This window comes from Triturus cristatus, chromosome 5_1, assembly GCF_964204655.1.
Source record: "Triturus cristatus chromosome 5_1, aTriCri1.1, whole genome shotgun sequence".
NCBI lineage: Eukaryota > Metazoa > Chordata > Amphibia > Caudata > Salamandridae > Triturus > Triturus cristatus.
Genome location: NC_140587.1, coordinates 419,411,786 through 419,431,968, shown reverse-complemented (window position 1 = coordinate 419,431,968; position 20,183 = coordinate 419,411,786). Strand labels below are relative to the sequence as shown.

The 20,183-nt window shown below is 41.2% G+C and overlaps 1 protein-coding gene across 1 annotated transcript in view; it reads right to left on the bottom strand.

Annotated features, from left to right (window-relative positions):
* COX6C (cytochrome c oxidase subunit 6C) overlaps positions 1 to 19,913 on the bottom strand; it is a 28,421-nt gene extending 8,508 nt beyond the window's left edge. Inside the window, exons 1-3 of the mRNA XM_085605185.1 lie at positions 19,782 to 19,913; positions 15,695 to 15,825; positions 7,120 to 7,253 (exon numbers count right to left, since the gene is read on the bottom strand). Coding sequence (XP_085461311.1) covers positions 7,128 to 7,253; positions 15,695 to 15,808 — 240 coding nt within the window. The 5' untranslated portion in view covers positions 15,809 to 15,825; positions 19,782 to 19,913 and the 3' untranslated portion in view covers positions 7,120 to 7,127. The remainder of the gene's footprint in view (positions 1 to 7,119; positions 7,254 to 15,694; positions 15,826 to 19,781) is intronic.
* Positions 19,914 to 20,183: the final 270 nt, after the last annotated feature.

The following is a 20,183-nucleotide window of genomic DNA, read 5'->3' as shown; positions in this document are numbered from 1 at the left end:
CAGCGCGCTTCTACCTTTTGAGTAAATACGTTTTTAAAACGTTCACATGCGCCCTTCACAATAATTTATAACGCTTATTTAAATTCGCCAACAGCCATTCATCACATTTGCTAAATATTTGGCATCAGTATAAGAGCTTTTTGAACAGGAGGCTAGATTAGTGATGACGTGCCCAGTTGTTCGGGATGGAAATGCTCTCCGTTCCAGTGCCGTTACATTTTTATTTTGTTTTTCGTAACTAGCAGAACAGCACTTAGTGCTGCAGCAACAGCAAAATCTTAAGCAGCACAGCTTTCCACTCTAAGAACCGATGCAAAGCACCTCACTTGTCAACAGAAAAGGATCATGTTGCTCGGTCTTAAATGTGTCAGAGCAAGGAGCATCCGTCTACATCTTTTAAGGAAAAGGGTAGCACTGTGTGAATAGGCAAGGCTGGCTTTCCGAGATGCATAACCGATTATTTCTCAATGTTCCAGTAATGTTTCATAACTATTCACTGTCGTACTCTCAAAAACCTTTGGACATTGAAGGAATTGTAAGTACAAATACGCCTTTTGCAATTACATTTTCTTTCAAATTGGTCCTTTCATGGAACGCTTCAACGTGCCACTGAGGATTTATGGCTGGGCAATGGACAGACTGATCCTCAATATGGGGTTAGGTGCTGGAATATCAAAATTAAAAATTGTAGGAAAGTATGATCTGCTTTCATGGTTACCCACACTTTTTGCTGAGGTCAGTATGTTTTTTTGACTAGTCCGACTTAGTTCTTGCTAACCAGGACCCCAATCACTGCTTTGGTAAACAGTTTTCAACGAGGTTTACACATTGCATGCCATTACAACGCGGTCATTACAACGACCGCATTGTTACATTGCATGCAATTACAACGCAAGCAGTTACAACGACTTGCTGTAGGGGGCAGAAGGTGTTGGATCTTAAATCCAACACCTTCCCTACTGTTGCACAGACTGGAGTTGGAATAGTAAATTGTACTATTCACCCCTCCCACAGCAAGTCGTTGCAATGACTTGCGTTGTAATGGTCTGCCATGTAACAACGCAGCGGTCATTGTAATGACCACGTTGTGATGGCATGCATTCGAAACACTGCGTTGTAACGTGGCCTATTCCTGTGCTTTCTCCCTAAATTTCTCATGGTAAGTATTTATTTATAAAGTTTTATATAGCACGAACTTGATCCCGAGGGATATCAGAGCGCTTTACAATTTGAGGGAAAGGAGGGTAACAGTTTGGTACATGAGTCAAATTGGAATATAAAACAGACAGTGAATCAAATAGGGCTCACATGACAAGGCCAGTTACAAATCCTAGGGGTCAGCAAAGAATGGGCTAGTAACTGACACATAGCAACATAGGAGGGGAGCAAATGATTCAACAAGAGAAGAAAAAAAAATAACACATGATTAGCATCCAGCTCTGGTCTTAAAGGAGTAAGTCCAATGCATTAGAGCAGACGATCGCGCACCCTATTAAGGTAAGAACTTGTTCATGAGGAATCTTTTTACTTCCGAATTTGAAACCAACCTTGGAGGAGATTCTACAAATTTCCAGTGGAAGTGTTTTCCAGATTTTCGGTGCAGAGCCGGAGAAAGCTCGTTGGCATGTTCTCTTTTTGCGAAAGATCAGAGGTTTCAGGAGGAGAGAGTTAGCACTTCTGGACTGTCTACCCCCTCCGGATAGTTCCAGCTTTTGCGCTAGATAGTTGGGGGTTTTCAAGTGGAGGGCTTTGTGAGATAGGCAGGCAATCTTTAGCTGTATTCTGGCTTCATAGGGCAGCCAGTTTAGGGATTTTATAGACTGGGGAGAGGTGTACCCGTAACTAATCCTGCCGCCGCATTCAATGATGCCCTTAGTGGGGCCAAGGTATATTTGGGGAGGCCACAGAGCATAGCACTGCCATAGTCAAGCCTCGGCAAAACAATCGCTTAGACCACTTGCATGAAGTCAGCTCGTGGTAGGAAAGGTTTGAGATTCCGGAGTATCCTCATCAGGTAGTTAGCTCCCTTGCACACATTGCTGATATGAGGCTTCATGTTCAAGTGCTTGTCCAGGGTGATTCCGAGAGATTTAGCGGAGTTAATAATGAGGGGGGGGGGGGGGGGGGGGACCAGTTGAAGGCGGTGAGGTGGTTCATCCAGAGGTCAAATTTAGGTGTGTGTTTCGGGGGAGAAATGAGGAGGAATTCGTTTTTTGGAGGTGTTTAGCAGGAGGTGGTTCTCAGTTAACCAGTTTTGAGTAGTCAATAGGGTGGAGGGGAGTGAAGTGATGTTATCCGGGGAGGAAATTTTCAGATAGAGTTGGGTGTCATCTGCATACATATGGAAGAGAATGTCCATGGAATTTAGATCATTAGCTAATGGTTCCAGGAACAGGTTGAAGAGTATGGGAGATAGGGTGGACCCTTGGGGAACCCCCATAGGTATTGGTGATGGCTGGGAGAGAGAGTGGTTCGCCTTCACTCTTTGGGATCTGTGCTGTAGGAAGGACGAGAACCATTGCAGCACCCGACCAGAAATTCCCATCCTGTGCTCTAGAATGGCTAGGAGATGGTCGTGATTGACAGTGTCAAATGAAGGGGAAAGGTCAAAGAGGATAAGGAGGCAAGATTAATTTTGGTCAAGCATTTTTAAAATGTCATCCATCACGTGAGAGCCGATTCAGTGCTGTGCCCACTACGAAAGCCAGACTGATGTTGGTCCAGGAGATGGAAATTTTCAATGTGCGCACAGAGTTGCGACTGGACTTCTGCACCTCCACAATTGGCTACTGGTGTACCCCTTCAAGTCCCTAGTATATGGTATTAAGGTATCCAGGACATAGGTACACCAGGGGTCTCCCATGGGCTGCAGCATGCATTATGCTACCCATGAGAGACCACTCAAACTGTGACTAGAGGACTGTCATTGCAGCCTGTGTAAGCTGGTGCTAGCACCACTTACGAAAGAAAGGTTTCCTTATAAATCAGAGGTCACTAAACTTAAAACCTATATGTCACCTCTACGGCAGGCCTTTCAATCCTGAAGGCAGGGTGTTGGGTTATAAGTGTGAGAGTGCCCCAGTATAAGCAGGCCCCTCTACAAACCCGGGAGATGATTCTCCAAGCTTTTTAAGTGCGGTCAGCCATTTTGATACACTGACCACAGGTTCGATTCTGCCCTCCTGCTGCGGAGCTCGAGCAGGGGAAGGTAGAAAAGGTTTCCTCTCACAGAGAAGTGTGACCACACCCAGACAGGACTTATTGTATTGGGCTGGGGGCGCTTGCCAGCGCCATCAGACTGCTTTGAAGGGCACATTTGGTGCCCTCCTTGCATACTCCAGTTGGAACCAGTTCAGGGAGCCGTTGGTTCCCTCTCGGTCACAGAACTGGACAAAGGATGCAGGTGTATCCTCCCCTCTGTCCAGCCCCTCCTCTGGTAGAGACCTCCCCCCAATCTCCCTCCCCCCAAAGAGTCGTCCTAAACCCTCTTAGGGTAAAGAGGGAATTACCGGTGGGTGGGTCCTCGGATTCGTTGTGGGATAAGACTCAAGCCTGAAACCACATCACTGACTGTATGGACACTTTGACTTCACCTGGAACAGAGACTGCATCAAGGAAGACTCCTGCTCTTGCTGTTCTGCAAGTCTTCTTCGTCGTCTGTGCTTCTTCCAGGATCGTCAACAGACCTGTGGGCATCAAGGACACCGGAAGTAATCTCCCTTGGATTAAAGGAGTCACGCACCTGCAGGCACCGTAAAGAAGCTGACCGGTCTGCAGCTCCTGGCATCCCATGGACTTCGAAAGGCTCAGCAGCACATGTGGTGGTTCTGCAACTCCCTTGAGATCTGTCCTCTCAGCAAGTTTGAGGCAGATATCCCTCGTTGGAACCAAACCCCTGTGCACAGCGTTGGCTTGCTGTTGCCAAGGCTTGTTGGCTCTGCACTCCAGGAGATCTTCGGTCTACTAGAAGCTCCAGCATCTCTTCCTGCCAAGATCTTCGTCCTCACCGCATCCTCTGAACCGTGGGCCTTATCTTTGGTGAGCTGCACAAGTTCCTCTTGCGACTCCTGTGCCTTTGGCCTGTGGGTCCTCAAGGGTCTGCTCTTGTTTCAGTGGGCTTCCCGGTTTGCTCAGGGACTGCTCTCACTCACCTGCACTTGGTGAGTCCCTTGGACCTTGCTGGTCCCAACGTTGCTCTTTTGTTTATCACGTCTGTTGCTGCTGCCAGGGCTTGTTGGTGATCCAGCCGGACACAGACCTCCTGGTTCTTGACTTCTGACGTGGGACAGCTAGTGCACAGCTCCTCACAGCTGCAGAAACAAGGTCACCGTCATCACTCCTGCATATTCCATCATCGGTGGGCATTGCTCTTCCATGCTTTCTATCCTGTTCACCTCCGAGCTGCATAGACTGTGCCCTCTGCTTGCAGGTTCATCTTAAGGAATCCAACCTTGGATTCCACCAGACTCTTGCAGTCTTTGCCAGCAGCATCTTTACTGAAGTCCCCAATTGTGGTCTACAGCGGTTTCTGACGTCACTCTGCACCTATGCACCCAGCTTCCCTGGTATAGGTATCCTAATTCATGGGGTATCCAGGGGTGGGGTGACTCTTGAACGTTCTGTCTTCCACTGGGTTTTTGTTTTAGGATCTCTTTGACTTCTATTATGTACATGGCTGCGTTTCCACTCTGCACACAGCCTCCGTGGGGTTCCAGGGTACTTTGCTTGGATGGTTCCTTGTGTCCCTAGCACTTCTGAGTCTCCTGGTCAAAGTCCCAACATCGTTCGTAGTTCACATCCCACTTTTAGTATATGGTTTTGGCTCCTCCGCAGACCACTGTGTATTGTGCTTGCTTACCTCTTACAATTTAACTATTATTGTGCATCTGTGTTGATATCTCCGGGTAGGAGATATACCAATGTGTTAGTGAGTGTTGTGCAATAAATAAACAATTTTATAACTACGCAGTGTGGCTCGTTTTCATTCAACCTACACTTCATTATTAGATCTGGTAAAAGAAGCTGCTTCACACTCCTTCTGGACTAAGCCCGAAGGCTGCTCTCCACAGCTACCACTAAGAGAGCTTTCTATGGTTGTCTAAGACCACTAAAATCACCATAAGGGTTGTCTGGATTAGTGCAAGGTGCTTCACTTAAATAAGTGTGTACCATATACTAAGCCAGCCTCCTACAGTAATATATTTTTCTTGTCTTATTGAGGTGCCCTTTGGAAATTCACAGCCATTGTGATTGCTCAAATATTGTAAATTCCAAAAATGTGTTCAAAGACAAGTGCTTCCTGACATTACAGGAGGAGATCAAATCAGACTCCTGCCTGCTTTTATGGCCTTTACACCCAGTTTTGGCCAGAAGGGCAGCCTGTCATAAAACTGCAGGCAGCCTTCCTCTCTAACGATGGGGGTGCAGGGAGTGTGAATCAATCAGCTGATCCATCTGACTGTAACCAGAAACAAAGGCAGAGGTGAACAATCTCATTTATGGCCAGGGTGCAGCCTGCCCCAAACCAAAAAGAAACTGCAGAGGTATTTCAGAACAGTTGAACAGCATTTCCGTGCAACAACTTCACGTCGCACAAACCAAAACATGCCTGGGGTTAGTACCATAAAAATGAGAAAAATATTGTCTTCTCAAAATCAGTGGCTAGTTATATTTCTTGGTTTGTGGATTTAGCTCTTTATTTGGAAAAAAAAAATAAAGTAGCGATTCAGATCAAATGCAATAAAAGAATTAGTGCAAAGGTAAAATCGCTTGTTTGAGAAAAAGAAACATTTTTTAATGCCTCAAACACCAGTGTTTAAGCTTTTTCTGTTGAGCAAAGAGAAAAGAAAATGTGAATCCGAACCCCAGCATTGTAATTGCATTTATATCGCGCTTACTACCACTGACGAGGTGCCACTTTGAGCGATGGGCTCCTGCGCTTCAGGCACTGAGCTCAGAGCAAGGTGCCTTTCTATTTGTACGATCAAGTTAACTCTGGAGATCCGACAATTCACAGAAAACACTGGCGGTTTGGTGTTTTTGAACTGCTGTTTTCTGAAGCGGTCTACTTTGATTATAATGGAGCCTTTCAGAGCCCCCGGCAGTTTTAGTCGTCTACACTAATGCAGTAAAGACACATCGATACCCATTTTTGGGCTGATTTGTACAAAGTGTAACCAAATCACAACTGAACGCAGGTACCCCGAGGAGCATGTGCCTTTGAGAATAGTTGCCCTCACTCACCCGAAGGGGACTTGCTTCTTCATTTAGGGCACCTGCATTCAGTTAGGGATAATATCTTTGGAGCTGAATCTTTTCAGAATACTATACTGTGATTTGATTTTGGTTCGTTGGGGAGAGTGAATACTGGACCGTCAAACTCCTCTCCCTCCTTTGTGATATATATTTTGTACAAAGTGCAATCAGAAAACCTCGCTTAAATTGTGTTATCAAGCACAAGCACATTATTTCACTGAAACATTTTTCTTCATTATTGCATATGAAAACACTTTCCAGATAAAGGAGCTCAGACTAGTTGTACATAAATAACACTTAAAATAAGCACTCATCAATGCAGTGCTATAATGCATCTATTAGTGCCAAAGCTTGCACATTAAAGAACAGTAGATGTAGCACCCAGGATAATGTGCTGTATGGGTAAATACTAAAACGGTCCTTAAGGAGAGACCTATTTGCTAGCACAATGCTTATTCCACTTTGGGGAGCAAGAATCCTCCATCGTAGCTGTGCAGTTTAAAGCTTGTTTTTCAATCTGGACCTCACTTGCAAAGACAAACTCTTCCCATGTGGGCCACTCTATACACCTACATTCTAACAACCACTACAAAAAGGAGCATTTTAATTGGCCACCTATTAACAATTAAGAGTTTTGTCAGGGGTATCACATACTATACAAGTGCTACAATTCACTATAGATTGAAATGTGAAATGGTTCTCAATTAGGGCTGTGCTAACTCATACGCTATGCAAAGGGTTGCTCTATTATGGACATGAGTTTTGAGTTGGCTATAAAACTAATTTTATTATTGAAGTCAGGCAATACATGCGGCCCTAAAGGACATACAATCACCACTCACATACATATACATAGTGTGTTACCTGTTAATCTATTCTCCCTTTGGTCGTGCACTTTGAAACACGCCAGCTTCCCTCATGAGCTCGAATTCCTTCATTGCATCAAAATTCTTGTAGTAGTCCGCATACGCTTTTTTCCTGGGCTCTGCAACCCCAAACTAAAAACGAAAATATAACACTTCACAAATCAATAACGGTTGGTGAACTTCATTTTGCAATACAAATGTTTCTAAAGAAATAGAAAAACTTCTATACATGTAGGCGTATTACGGTAAATACAAGAAAGCCAACGTACAACCAGATAGTTTAAAGTTTTAATTTTCAACCGAATATTGTTTCTTTGCCTTGTGGAAGGCATACACTGAAAGTACCTTCTCAGGACATTGTCAATCAACCGCACCCATTGCTGTGGTTTTAGTTTCTAAGTAGCGCTAATCTGCAAGCACCCAAGTGCAAGTCAATGGACACTGTGTGTCATTCATCTCGGAGCTCAAAAAGATTGAAGACCTGGGAAGAAGGGGGAAGCACTCTCTTTAACTCAGCGGCTATTAATGTACATGTCTTTTTAAACCTTATTTCCATAGGTTAATGGGCATGCCAAAGCCCGAAGTTGCTATTGTCAGAAAGTAACGATTAAATAGCCTTGCGTGGTTTGCCTTCTGCATGTAGATAATCAAATATATCATGGGGCATTAACCCTCCTCATATTTGGTGGAATGGCCAGTATATGAAGATAAATGTATTCTGCTTTCCACAGTATTTGTCTAGTAGAAATGCGGAGTGTCTTGAAGAGTCTTTTGGTGGATGTCTTAATTTTAGATTACTGGTTAAAGGTCGGAATCCCATCAGTTCTGTTTCAGCACTTCATCCAGTTAAAGTCTAGAAACTGAATAATATATATATATATATATATATATATATATATATATATATATGCAACTAAGCCGTTTACAGTGCTACTCCACGGCAAAACAGGTGCGAGACACTAGATGTTAGAGAGCATTGCTGCTTGTCAATTTTTCAGCTAAAAATTTACTCTAAACCTGTTCAAGTGAGGCCGTTAACTGCAGGGCTGCCAAAAAAAACATGACAAAGAACAAAATTGGTCAGAAAGCTTCTTGCTGTCAACCAATCGATATCTTTATTCGGCCCAAGCCATAAAAGTCAGAGATGAATTATACAGTACAAGTACTTTTCATACAAATTAAAACAGTTATTAAAATCAACATTGTCTCCTAGAACGCCACCAAACTTTGGAACTCCCTGCCACTACATCTTCGCACGGTTCCATATCATCTTATTTTTCATAAACAACAGAAGACCTTTCTGTTTCCTTAGTTTTTTCTGCCTCCCCCCTGTCAGTCCTAGCGCTGGGATGCTTCCGGGTAGCCATGCGCTCTATAAATGTTTTTTCATTTCATTGTTCATAAAAGCATAGAGTAAGCTATAGATACTCAATACAAAAATGCATTTCCTCACAATCTCGGAAGGGCGCATTACACGGAGGGACATGCTTCAATCTCAATGGCACTTTGAAAATTAAAAAGCTAAAAGGCATTTGAAGTAGTATAGAAACAGCAGGAGCAACACAGAATCCAATTCCTTTATCAAAGAGAGATCATCTCATTCCTTTCTGATGGCTACTGCTCTTACTAAACTCAGTACAGCAAAGCAGGTATCTATAATGGAAAGATTCTGTAAAAAAAGAAGTCAAACCCTCCTTGTAAGTTCTCAGATTGGTTTACTGTAATACAGGCCTTCAGAACTCATGTCTGGGATAAGCATATAATGAGCAGAACAAAATTAAGTGACTAGTGCTTTGTTTCATGGTTTGGTCACACCGGCAAGATGGCGAATTGTGAGAATTGACGCATTGAACGGGGAAGACTACCTTAGAATGAATAATAAAATTTTAAAAATCTAGAAAGGGAGAGATGGCAGTAAAAGACAGGGTTTGTGATCCAAACAAGGTATGGTTCCACATTATCTGCCATAGAAATAATTACATATCTTGAAATTGCTACCATAGACTGCTTTCTGGAGCCATAAATTTGAACCAATGGGCTCATGCCACCACATTAAAGCAAAGACAGTGAGAGATACAGGACCGTACTAGCACTGCTTCTGGGTTTATCCAGGACTTGCTCCACAATAACAGTGGTGCAAGACCCAGGGCGTCTTCCAAACAGGTAGGGCCTAGTACTTTGTGGCAAATCAAAGTAGCATTTCCGCGGCGGGGGGGGGGGGGGGGGGGGGGCCTCTATTAATAGTATCCATAAAAAACCCATTTCCATTTTCAGCCCGCTGGATGATTTTCGAATGTGCATACCCAGATAAACCCGCTCCACATGATCCTGAAGTAATACATTTGGTTTTGTATAAATGGATCATCTCTTGGATTGGTTTCTGGCATAACCTGAGAGAGATAATCTAAAAATTGCCTCAACAATTCTCTTAAAATAACGTGCTCTGGCGATTAGAAGTTACTTCCAGTTCATAGATTAGCTAAAAAGAATCCATAAATAGTTACAATTATTTTCATTCTCCAAAACGCAGTTCCTCATAGTAAAAGTTTTTGATTTAATGCTACGAGGCCTGCTGGTCATAATGAAGGATTTGGTGTGGTTGATCCTAAGATCCAAGTCTCCCATGTAAGAGGAAAATGCATCCAATAGGATTTGGAGCCCATTTGCCATGCAGACAATTAGCACAGCATCATCCACATAAAGTATGGAAATTAATTGACCACCCAATTGGGGCAGGTCCTTCCCTACCTCAGACAGATGTTTAGAAATTCCATCAATGTATAGCATGAATAGGAAGGGAGCAAGGATGCAACCCTGTCTCATCCACTGTTATGATTATATTTGGGGGCTAATTTCTCCCTGCAGACCATAGCAAACATTCACCATCAAATCATGGTATAGACGTTTGATTAGTAATAGTTCACCTTCTACCGACATGGGTTCACCTCCTATCCACATGGTTTCCATCAGTGTCCAGAATTTAGCGCGGTTTACTAAATCGAAGTTGCTCGATAGCTCTATAAACAGTAAGTGAAGGTAAGCCTTTTTTGCTTGTACATACTTCCCTGATATTAAATAAAAGTTTAGGCACTGGTCTGTGCCCACCCCAGGTCTAAAACCAAACTGAACATTTGACAGGAGTTTGTGTTCAGTAGCCCAAGATTCCAGGCATGCCAAAAGCACCCTTCAGAGAATCTTCTTGCTGGAATCAATCAATGATATGGGTCTTTAACAAGATGGCGATTGCCAGTCCCCACTTTTGACTACGAGTATAATTATAGCGGTCTTCCAGGAATTAGGAACTGTGCTCTTGAATACATTTGTTAAAACAGGTCCTCATAGTTTTGAATTGGATTTTAAAATGTCTGCTGGTACCGCATAAGGACCTGGCGCTTTCCCTAAAGGACCTTTAATTGCATTTACGAAGTCACGTACTTCTATATTTACTGAAGAATCCTGTATACTAATGCCAGACGGATTTGGATCTGAAGGGAAATGGTAGTAAAAGAAGTGTGAAATGGTCAACCTATAAATCTACAGGTATCACAACTTCAGGTTTTGACATGTCATTATCTGTAAAAAGCGGGCGATTAATTATATCCCAGAAAAGTTAATCTCTTACTGTGGCTGCTTTTGAAGGTCTTCCCATGCTAGAGTCTGGTTTTCTCTTTCCCTCTACTACGCTATTATACTGGTTTCTTGCGGTTTTGTCTTTTGCTGCAGAACAAGGATTTTTTTTTTTTTTTTTAAATAGCCTTTAGAGAGCGGTGTCAAGACTGATTTGCATATGGCTAGGTCCAAACTGGGGTGGCATGAGCAAAAAAACGATGGATTAAACCCAGTTCTGTGACTGGGGGTGAATGTTTTTGTTTGTTCAGCATTCCCATGTGTAAAACCGACAGAGACCCCTTGAGTTGCTCAAGGGAGTTAGGGTACTCTTCACAAGTAGAAAATAAAAATCCCTTGACTGGACCAACAATGATATTGAATTGCCTTATATCAACATACATACATTTTAAACATACAGAAGTTCAATTATACACTTCCACGTTAGGATCAGACAAAACGAAATTTATTACATTAAAAAGCGTACATTGTACAAGATTAAAAACATATCACATTACAGTCCCACATATGAACCACTTAATAAAAAACAAAAAAAAATAAACAAAAAGATAAAAAGGGAGATATATTGTCGCACAAATTAGAACACCCGTTATGAACCAGCATAACAGAGAAAACAACATAAAAGACAATACACTTTGTCATATATTACACATCTATACAGGCCGTAAACTTCATAACATAGCTTGTGGTACATCCAACACACTTGTATCTACAAGTCTATGTCGATCCTCAAGATTATTACGGACCTCCTAATCCTCCGTAGCTCAAAAATAGATCAAACCACATTAAACGGGGGTCGCCCGAATACAACAATAAGGTAGGCACCCTTGAGTATTCAATTTGAATGGGAACAACAGAGATGATATTGATTTGTGTGTCAGGCGGTAACATCGTGTTTATTGGTTGTAGACTGGAGAGGCGTGCAGAGATTTAAAATACCTTCTAAAACGTAGACCTCATAGAAAAGCTTGCCGGAAACAACGGAAGCTATGTGAAACCAAGATAGTGTATATCACACATTGAAGGTGAGAACAAGTATAGCAACAATAAGATGTGCATAGGCGCGGTTACAGTAACAGGCAATATGATAAACCAACAGTTAACATCAATGTCCGTAGGATTGAGTGGGATGCGGGTAGCGCATAGACTCCAGGTCAACGGAAAAGAGGATAAGAACAAAGAGTTGAAAGATTATGAATGCTCAGATTACTGTAGACAATAGCGGGTGGAGATGTAGAATGGTAACCATGAACCTCAATAGTATATAGTGTGATAAAATCAAGTAGATGAAGTAATTAAGTACAATGATTTAATAGGGAGGAACTATGATACCTGTAGAGACAATGTATGGATTTCCATAAAAAGTGTTGGATCAGAGTATACATAGAAAGAAATTGTTTCATTGAAGCATAAAAATCAAAATACGATACATGATTGGGAAATTTATCACAATGATTGTTGATGTGTTATTATGTCTGCCACAACAATTAGCTGAGATACTCCATTGCAATGGATTTGGTAATTATGTCATTCCAGTTTGAGATTTTTTGATTATATATATTTATTTTAAACAGGATAGAGAAATCAGATATCATGTTTGAGAAAACCACTATCAGTTGTCTGGATAAAGATGGTAATATATAGATAGTCCATTGAAACGCGCCGACGCAGTTGAGAGCACAATCTAGAGGATCGACATAGACTTGAAGATACAAGTGTGTTGGATGTACCACAAGCTATGTTATGAAGTTTACGGTCTGATTAGATGTGTAATATATGACAAAGTGTATTGTCTTTTATGTTGTTTCCTCTGTTATGCTGGTTCATAACAGGTGTTATAATTTGTGCGACAATATATCTCCCTTTTATCTTTTTGTTTATTTTTTATTAAGTGGTTCATATGAGGGACTGTAATGTGATCTGTTTTTAATCTTGTACAATGTATGCTTTTTAATGTAATAAATTTAGTTTTGTCTGATCCTAACGTGGAAGTGTATAATTGAACTTCTGTATGTTTAAAATAAATGTATGTATGTTGATATAAGGCAATTCAATATCATTGTTGGTCCAGTCAAGGGATTTTTATTTTCTACTTGTTCAGCATTCCCTCCATCATTGGTTTGTTTTTTTGCTTTTGTTGTTCTAAGTGGGAAGGGTATGCCCAGACGTGTGTCCCTTGCTCACTGTGCCACTGGATTCAAGCTACCCTGGGTCATAAGGGGTGATATCCTGAAACCAGTCCCAGGATGCTGGTTTCCGCTCCCGGAAGGACCTGGCCTGGCAGTTTGGGCTAGACTGTTCCCATGGGGAGCAGTGTTAAGACGGATATGCATATGGCTGGGTCCAAACTGGTGCGGCATTGCGAGCAAAATGGATTAAACCCAGATCTGTGACTGGGCATGAATGTTTGAATTCCATCCATCATTTGTTCTTTTCCTTAGGTACCTGTGAGCTGAGGAGCTTTCAAAGTTGAACCACGTACGGAGGGGCTTTTCACTCTGGGATATATTTGAGGTTAGATTATCTGAAAGTGCTTTACATAATCTCTCTCAATCTTCTAGTATGCACCGGGCATGTGTATTGACTGAAAGACAGATGGCCAACTAAGGCTGAATACTGGGAGATCGTCTGCTTGATAAAATGTTCTGTTTACCTTTTCCCCCCCATTTGATTTGATTCTCTTTTTGTTTGGGTGAACACATTTGCTGCACTCATCTGTTTTGGGATTCATTAGCTGGTGGTTGAAAGCTAGAAGAAGGGGTTTATGATCACTCATACATTTAGTAACAAGCTAAAAATCAAGAATGAAGAGTGCAAGTTCAGCGCTCATAAAATAAACTCCCCTTAATACTGCCGGTAAAAGTCTGGAGTTTGCTTTTCTCCCCATCAATCATTAGCTAGGACTAGGTCAAGTTTCAAGATAAGGCTATTCAGAGCTTCCCCATATGTTGACTGTATAAAATGGGTAAGGTTTTTTTGTTTGGATCCATGAAACCACACCCATTCCCCGCTGTACCCACAAAGTGTAATATTGAGATTGTTTGCCAAGAGGAACACGGTCTTACGTTTAACTTTCGAGGGGAAGGAAAATCACAAAAACACCAAAAGGGTCAAGGACCTCGGCTGCCATGTGCAGAGAATTATTATATTAAATGTTAACCAGCATAACGTCGTATTCCTTCACACAGGTTAATAAGATAACCAGGCAGAAAGGCGAAGACCAAATCTTAGACATTTCGTTGAGGAGATTTGAACAGCTATGAAAGTAGCCCTTCCGGCAGGGTAGGCACGGGCTGGCTCCAAAAAGGTGCGATATCCATTTAGGTTGAGGTACTCCATCATCCACGTTTCCTAAAAACAGACAACATCTGTATGGTATACAAAGTCAATCCAGTCCGTGTTGTTGATCTTTGGAAGTACCCCAGCCGTGTTCTAGGATATAAAGTTGCATCCCGCTTTAATTGGAGCAGCACTAGGCCCTTCGTCCTTTTGTTCTACATGTGAAAAGAGGGGAAGACTGGAGTAAAATGCCACAGTAGGTAGTCAATCCGTTTGATCCAGTTCTGAGAAGGGATCAAATCGATTTGCTATGGGCACTGTACAAGGAGGACAAAGAGGGTTTGGAAAGGTGGTGGCAGACTTCCGGGCCCATGGGAAGGAATTCTACTTCTGTTTGAGTGTGGCCTGGTTGATTTAGCGCCATTAGGATGTGTTTTGCCACCAGCTTGCATATGAAGCGGATAACAGTCATCCCTTTTTGGGGTGGTGCCTACCCAGGTAACTCTTCGGACAGGATTGATTTGTTCATGTAAGAGCCTTGGGCCACCTAAAAACTAGTTTACCTAGTCCACTACTTTGTTCCAGAGTTATCATGGTCCTCTTTCAATTCTTTCCATAGCGGTGGGACACTTATCAGAACCTTTACAAGAGGGGTAGCTTGAGGGGTAAATGTAATACTCAATGTTTGTGGGTCCCTAGGAGTGCTCCAGGATAGTTCTTGCATTGTTGCGAAGCTTTGTGCTGTCCAATTCTAATGCCTTTAAATCACCACTTCGCCAAACAGACTATCCACCCACAGGCAAACTCTGTAGGAAATCTTGATGGGTTGAAAGATTCAAACCAGTCACCGGGGCCTTCTTCTATTTCCTGATAAACCACCTACCTTTTATGCAGCAAGCACAAAGGAAGCTTTTCCTCTAGTCAGTAATTGGGCAGCTTTCATTGGTCACCTAAAGGTGTTTTCAGGACGTGCTTTATTCACTTACTGTGGCAGCATACCAAACATGACATGGGAGGCATTTAATGAATGTCTCAGTAGAAGATTAGAATAAACACACTACTTTCAGAATTCATGTCTGTCAGCATTGGAACTGGATGGCTTGGTCTTCAGCATGAATTTAAGTACATTTTCTTCCGAAACCTTTCGGTGCAGCTGTTTATTTCTTCACAACTAGTTTTAAAACAGGCAACTGGTCATTTTTTGGCATTAAAAAGCATACATTTTATCATTATCAATAAAACAGTGATGGATTTTAGCACTGTGACACAATGATGCAAAGCGCTGTTATACTTAGTGCAGGGTAATGTTCGATTTGTGTAGGTCCCATAAAAGTTAATATAAATTGTTGCATAGCTTGTTTACTAGTCACAAAGTATACATTCTCAATTTCATTAAATGCCATTTATCTAATGTGCCTTGTTTCTATCCTCGCCCTTTTTCTTGATACTTCTTTATGGAGAGTTACATTTTCTGAAAACCAAATACAGCTTTGTGGTCAAATTGCACTGCAGTTCCAAAATGACAGTTTATCATGCTGTAAGTTTTGAAAATATATAAGTAACTGCGGAATTAAAAATTCTGGAAAATCTCAGACAACAAAATTGATAAACTACATAAAATTAACAAGACAACTAATTTTTCAAATAAATTAAATAATAAGTAGTACCTTGTACAGCGCAACTACACCAAGAGAAACCGCAAATGCGCCAATGATGTGGATTCGGAGACGTTTGGCCAGAAGGCCCCTCATCTGTGGTTTGGCTAGAAGGCCGGCAGACATGGTGAGGTATTTTAGATCTAAGTAAAACACAAAAACATTAAAAAGATGAAAAACATGCCCAGCTGTTCATGAAAACCAAAACAGAACTAGCTTGAACAGGAAGGATTAATTAAAATTAACACATCGTTTTAAATTAATGCTGACAGAACAAGGAACTTATGAAATCATACCACAGTATATCTTAAACAATAAAATACTCCACAAGTTCCAATGATGAAAGGTACATTACTTGGGATACATTAATTTAAGTGATTAGAACCATTCCTGAAATATTTAACAGAAACTCATCTGTTCCACTATCAGAAGACTAGTTAGTTTGCTTTACTGTGAAGAGTCTAGGATGAAATTAGTTATGTAAAGTGAAGGCTGAAGTCAAACAAATGTATCCCAAAAATGGACAGGGGTCATCAATGGAAGTAACAGTTTTGAAAATCTAACTTCAAGAAGGAGGGACAAGTGTGGTAGAAAATTCATTTTCCACAGGAGGTGCAAGTATGGTTTGCTATTTCAACATGGGTGGAAAGAAATCATGGTTTCTAATGCACTCTAGGCGAGTTCTTAAGAAGCAATTGCTACTAAGTTACAACATTTCCTAACACTACATGTGATAGCAAAAATAAAAATTCTTTATCAGTTCTGTGTTGCTCCTATCATCTGAAGACGATACTACTAGTGTTCTTGAAAATTAGAGGAACAGTAGTGCTAAAAGCATTGGGTTTACTTAACTAAAAGATGTGATATTAACACGTTCAATCACAAGATATGCTACAGGTATAGGACAATTGTGGACTGACTCCATCATGAGCATTTCATAGTCCTTAAAAACAATCTATTTTTGTAAACAGATTACTTAACATCTAAGTGGCTATGTGGCATCCTGATACCACTTATACTGCCACAAAAGTTGCATTTATAGAGAGTACACTATAGAACATTTCACAGACCTTTCAGGGAATGTTTACCACACTATGTTGCATGGAAAGAATTGTGTCAGTGGAGTGGGGATAATATCAAAGTCTGGCTTGGACATGCAGGTGATAAAGCAAATTAACATGAAAATAAACTCATTTAGGAGTTTAACGTACAATGATAAAGGTAAAACGTATTTCTAAAGTGATACACATTTGAAGTGTGCTGATTTGCAACAGGTAATAGTTATCCGCATATGCATAGAGAAGCTATGAAGCAAGTTTTCTTTAAGTAGAACCAAACCTAATAATGCTGAAATGTCCACAAAGTAAATTAGAAGCTCGATCTTAAATGAACATGCTTAGAAAATGTTTATCATAACTGCAGAATGTTCCGTTTAACAAATGGCATTACTTTATAAGCAACATTTTTATTCTTGAATGTCATGGACTTCCAATTTTCTTGTGTTTCAAGTAATGTTTGAATAGAATAACTTGTGCATTATTAAATTATTCTTGTTCATATTAAAAGGAATTACCCAACGGTGATTTTACCTTTTGGCGAGTGATTCAATGGTCTTGCAGTGAAACAAATTGAGATTTGAAAGGTCGAAGAGGACACAAATGCTAATGGTAACCAAGTCTAATGTTGTATTTTCCTGGGAACAAAGGAGCTGAACCTGCTTACTGAAGAAAAAAGCCATCCTATTGGTCCATGGCTGAAGAAGCCTGATAAAATGTTTTAGATTAGTGCTTGTTCCTAGGTAGAGGGAACGTTTGTGGGATATAGGTTTTTCCATTTTACTTGCTAGACTCTTGACGGTTGTGGCTACTGTTACCCCTTTATTTTACTTTGCCATTTGACAGATTGTTACTGCAACTGTATGCGGATTTACTTGAATTTATTGAGACTCGTCTGAGTTTCACAAACTACTCTTTATGGGACGTTCAAATGCTTTGATTTTGAAGCTTTACGCTCCACTATTCTCCCTCTTTTCTTTATTAATTTAGAGCTGTTCATGAATTCTATAGATCTAAAACTCAATTCTAATTTTTAGAATAGGGAATCATTTCCTTAATGGAACGCGCTAATGCAATATATTTGATGCTTTATTCTAACCATTCTGTTTGATAAGATGTCTAAACTTATTTGGATTCATGGACTAATCAAAATGAAAACAACAAAAGAGAAAAGAACGTACTAATCTCTTAACGAGAATAAAGATTTTGAAAACTTGTCCCAAATTTCATCACTGACAACCTAAAACGGATGCGATTTAAATTTGAACTATCGAGTCTGTTCCTTGACTCCCATTACATCATTCAAATATCAATCACAGGAAGAAAGAAGAATTCAGAGCGGTAACTGGCTTAACCTTGTATATGATGGTAAACGTGTGATGAGTTACAAATCAATAACTAAGGCCCAGTCTGTGCTATCATAGGGAATATGATTAGTGAACACAGATCGTGTGAGCTCAAGTCCAGGCAGATGATGATCTAGGTCTGCACACTGAAGCAGAAGTAAAAAGGTTACAGAAAGTAAAATGGCGGGGGTAGAGCCCACTTTGCTCCCAATCCACTCTGAGAATGGCAGGGCAGACAGTGTTCATTAGTAAACGTTAGCTCAGTTGCCGCTCTTTCCTGGAATATGGGTCTCCTCTCACTCACAGACTACGTTTTGAGCTGGTTCACAGGTAAAAGGGCGAGGTCAATTTCCACTGTTATAAAGACTGCTGGCAGCAATATAAAGATAAGAAGTTCCTGTACTAATAGTTTATGGTTTCACTAGGAATTTTCTAACTTTGAAAGTAGCTTCTTGAAGTGCTGTATATATTACTGTCAGGGCTTTAAGTGGGCCGGGTCAGACAGGTACTGAGCGCCGGCAGTTTTGTTTAAAGGGGGGGCCTCAAAAAGGGTCTCTATCGGGCTCCGTTTTGTGCCCTGGCACAAGCGGTCTCTTTTTTTCTGGACTGCAGTGACAGCAGGAACATCGATGTGCGTGTGCTCATACTGCTCACTAGTGAAGTTACAGCATTACTTCATGCCAGGTAAGCATTGTAGGGGAAAGGAAAGCCTTTAAAGAGAGTCATTTACTCTCAGGATTTCCCTTCTCTTTCCGAAACTCAGGAGCAGCAACATTGTCGTGGTGTCACCAGGGCTTTAAGTGTTAGCTTTTTCAATATTATATACAAGCCGTAGTTGCTGCTTATTTATCCTATGCAACTAACAACCATTGACAAAACCTATAGTCCTGACTTCTTGTAGTTATGATGCATCGTATATATGGATGCAATGACAAACAGCAAAATACAAGTCGGGCAGCACACTATCCTAAGCAAAGATTTTTATCTTGCGTGTTTTTAAGTCACGCCCTTAATTACATTGGCCACGTCCCTATGAGCCCCCCCCCCCCCATAGTTTTTTCATCCCACTTAAAGCCCTGATTACTGTAGTGCTGAAAAATGGTAGCCTCTGGTGCTCTTCACTTTAAGATTACCATATTGCTGAAGCACACATCTACGGTGCCACTAACTGAAACTGGTTTAGTTGGAAACATTAAAGAAGAAAAAAATACACATCAACCCCTATTACGCGAGTGTCATGGTACACTTGCTGAGCTGGAAAATTGACTATCGCTCTCATACAGATACAGCACACAGCAGCTGAAATTTCAGTATAATAAATGTATCTTACCAAGAAGCAACCGGGATTCGGGTTGTTATACAGATTAAATGTGCTTAGCATATTTTAGCACTGGATTTCACAACGTATTTAAAAGGACCACTGATTGATATTTCCAATTCTAAATACCGAGATACTGAAAGAGAAAGCATAATCGCATGGTTGAACCGGCGTCCTCTCCCGCACACACTAGTTCGAGGTGGCGGAATAAGGCTGGTCTGTGGAATCGGGCCGCTCAACAGAATAACAACACTAAGGTCATTATGCGTCTGAAACACACAAGCACCACAGTGGCCCCGCAACACACCTTCTCTTGCCCACCCAATCACACAAATCTTACGGGGCAGGTGGATCTCCGCTTCGGTGGAATACTCACTCACCTCAAGGATCCGTGCCCTTCCTCAATGAGACCAAAAAGGAAGTTCGCTCAGCAGCAGACGTGAAGGACGAGTGCCACTGAGGGACAAAATACCTCCTGCTCCGTAAAGGGCACGCTAGAAAAAAAGATGGTCATGGAAATGAAAAGCAAGTCTAGTGTGACCACAGCTGCCATATTGAAATGGAAAGGAGCCCTTCGATAAGTACGAGAAACGTACAATAACCTACAGTTTTTTTTAACAAGTCCTTAACATTTTATAAAAAACTCGTAAATTGTTTATAGGATTTTTCGAACTAAACAACTTTCAAGTAATTTAATATGTACTTTTATAGGTTTCTGCAACATAACGTTTAGTTTTAAGAGAAAAAACACGGAGTTGTCTCTCAGTGCTTTTTCTTCAATA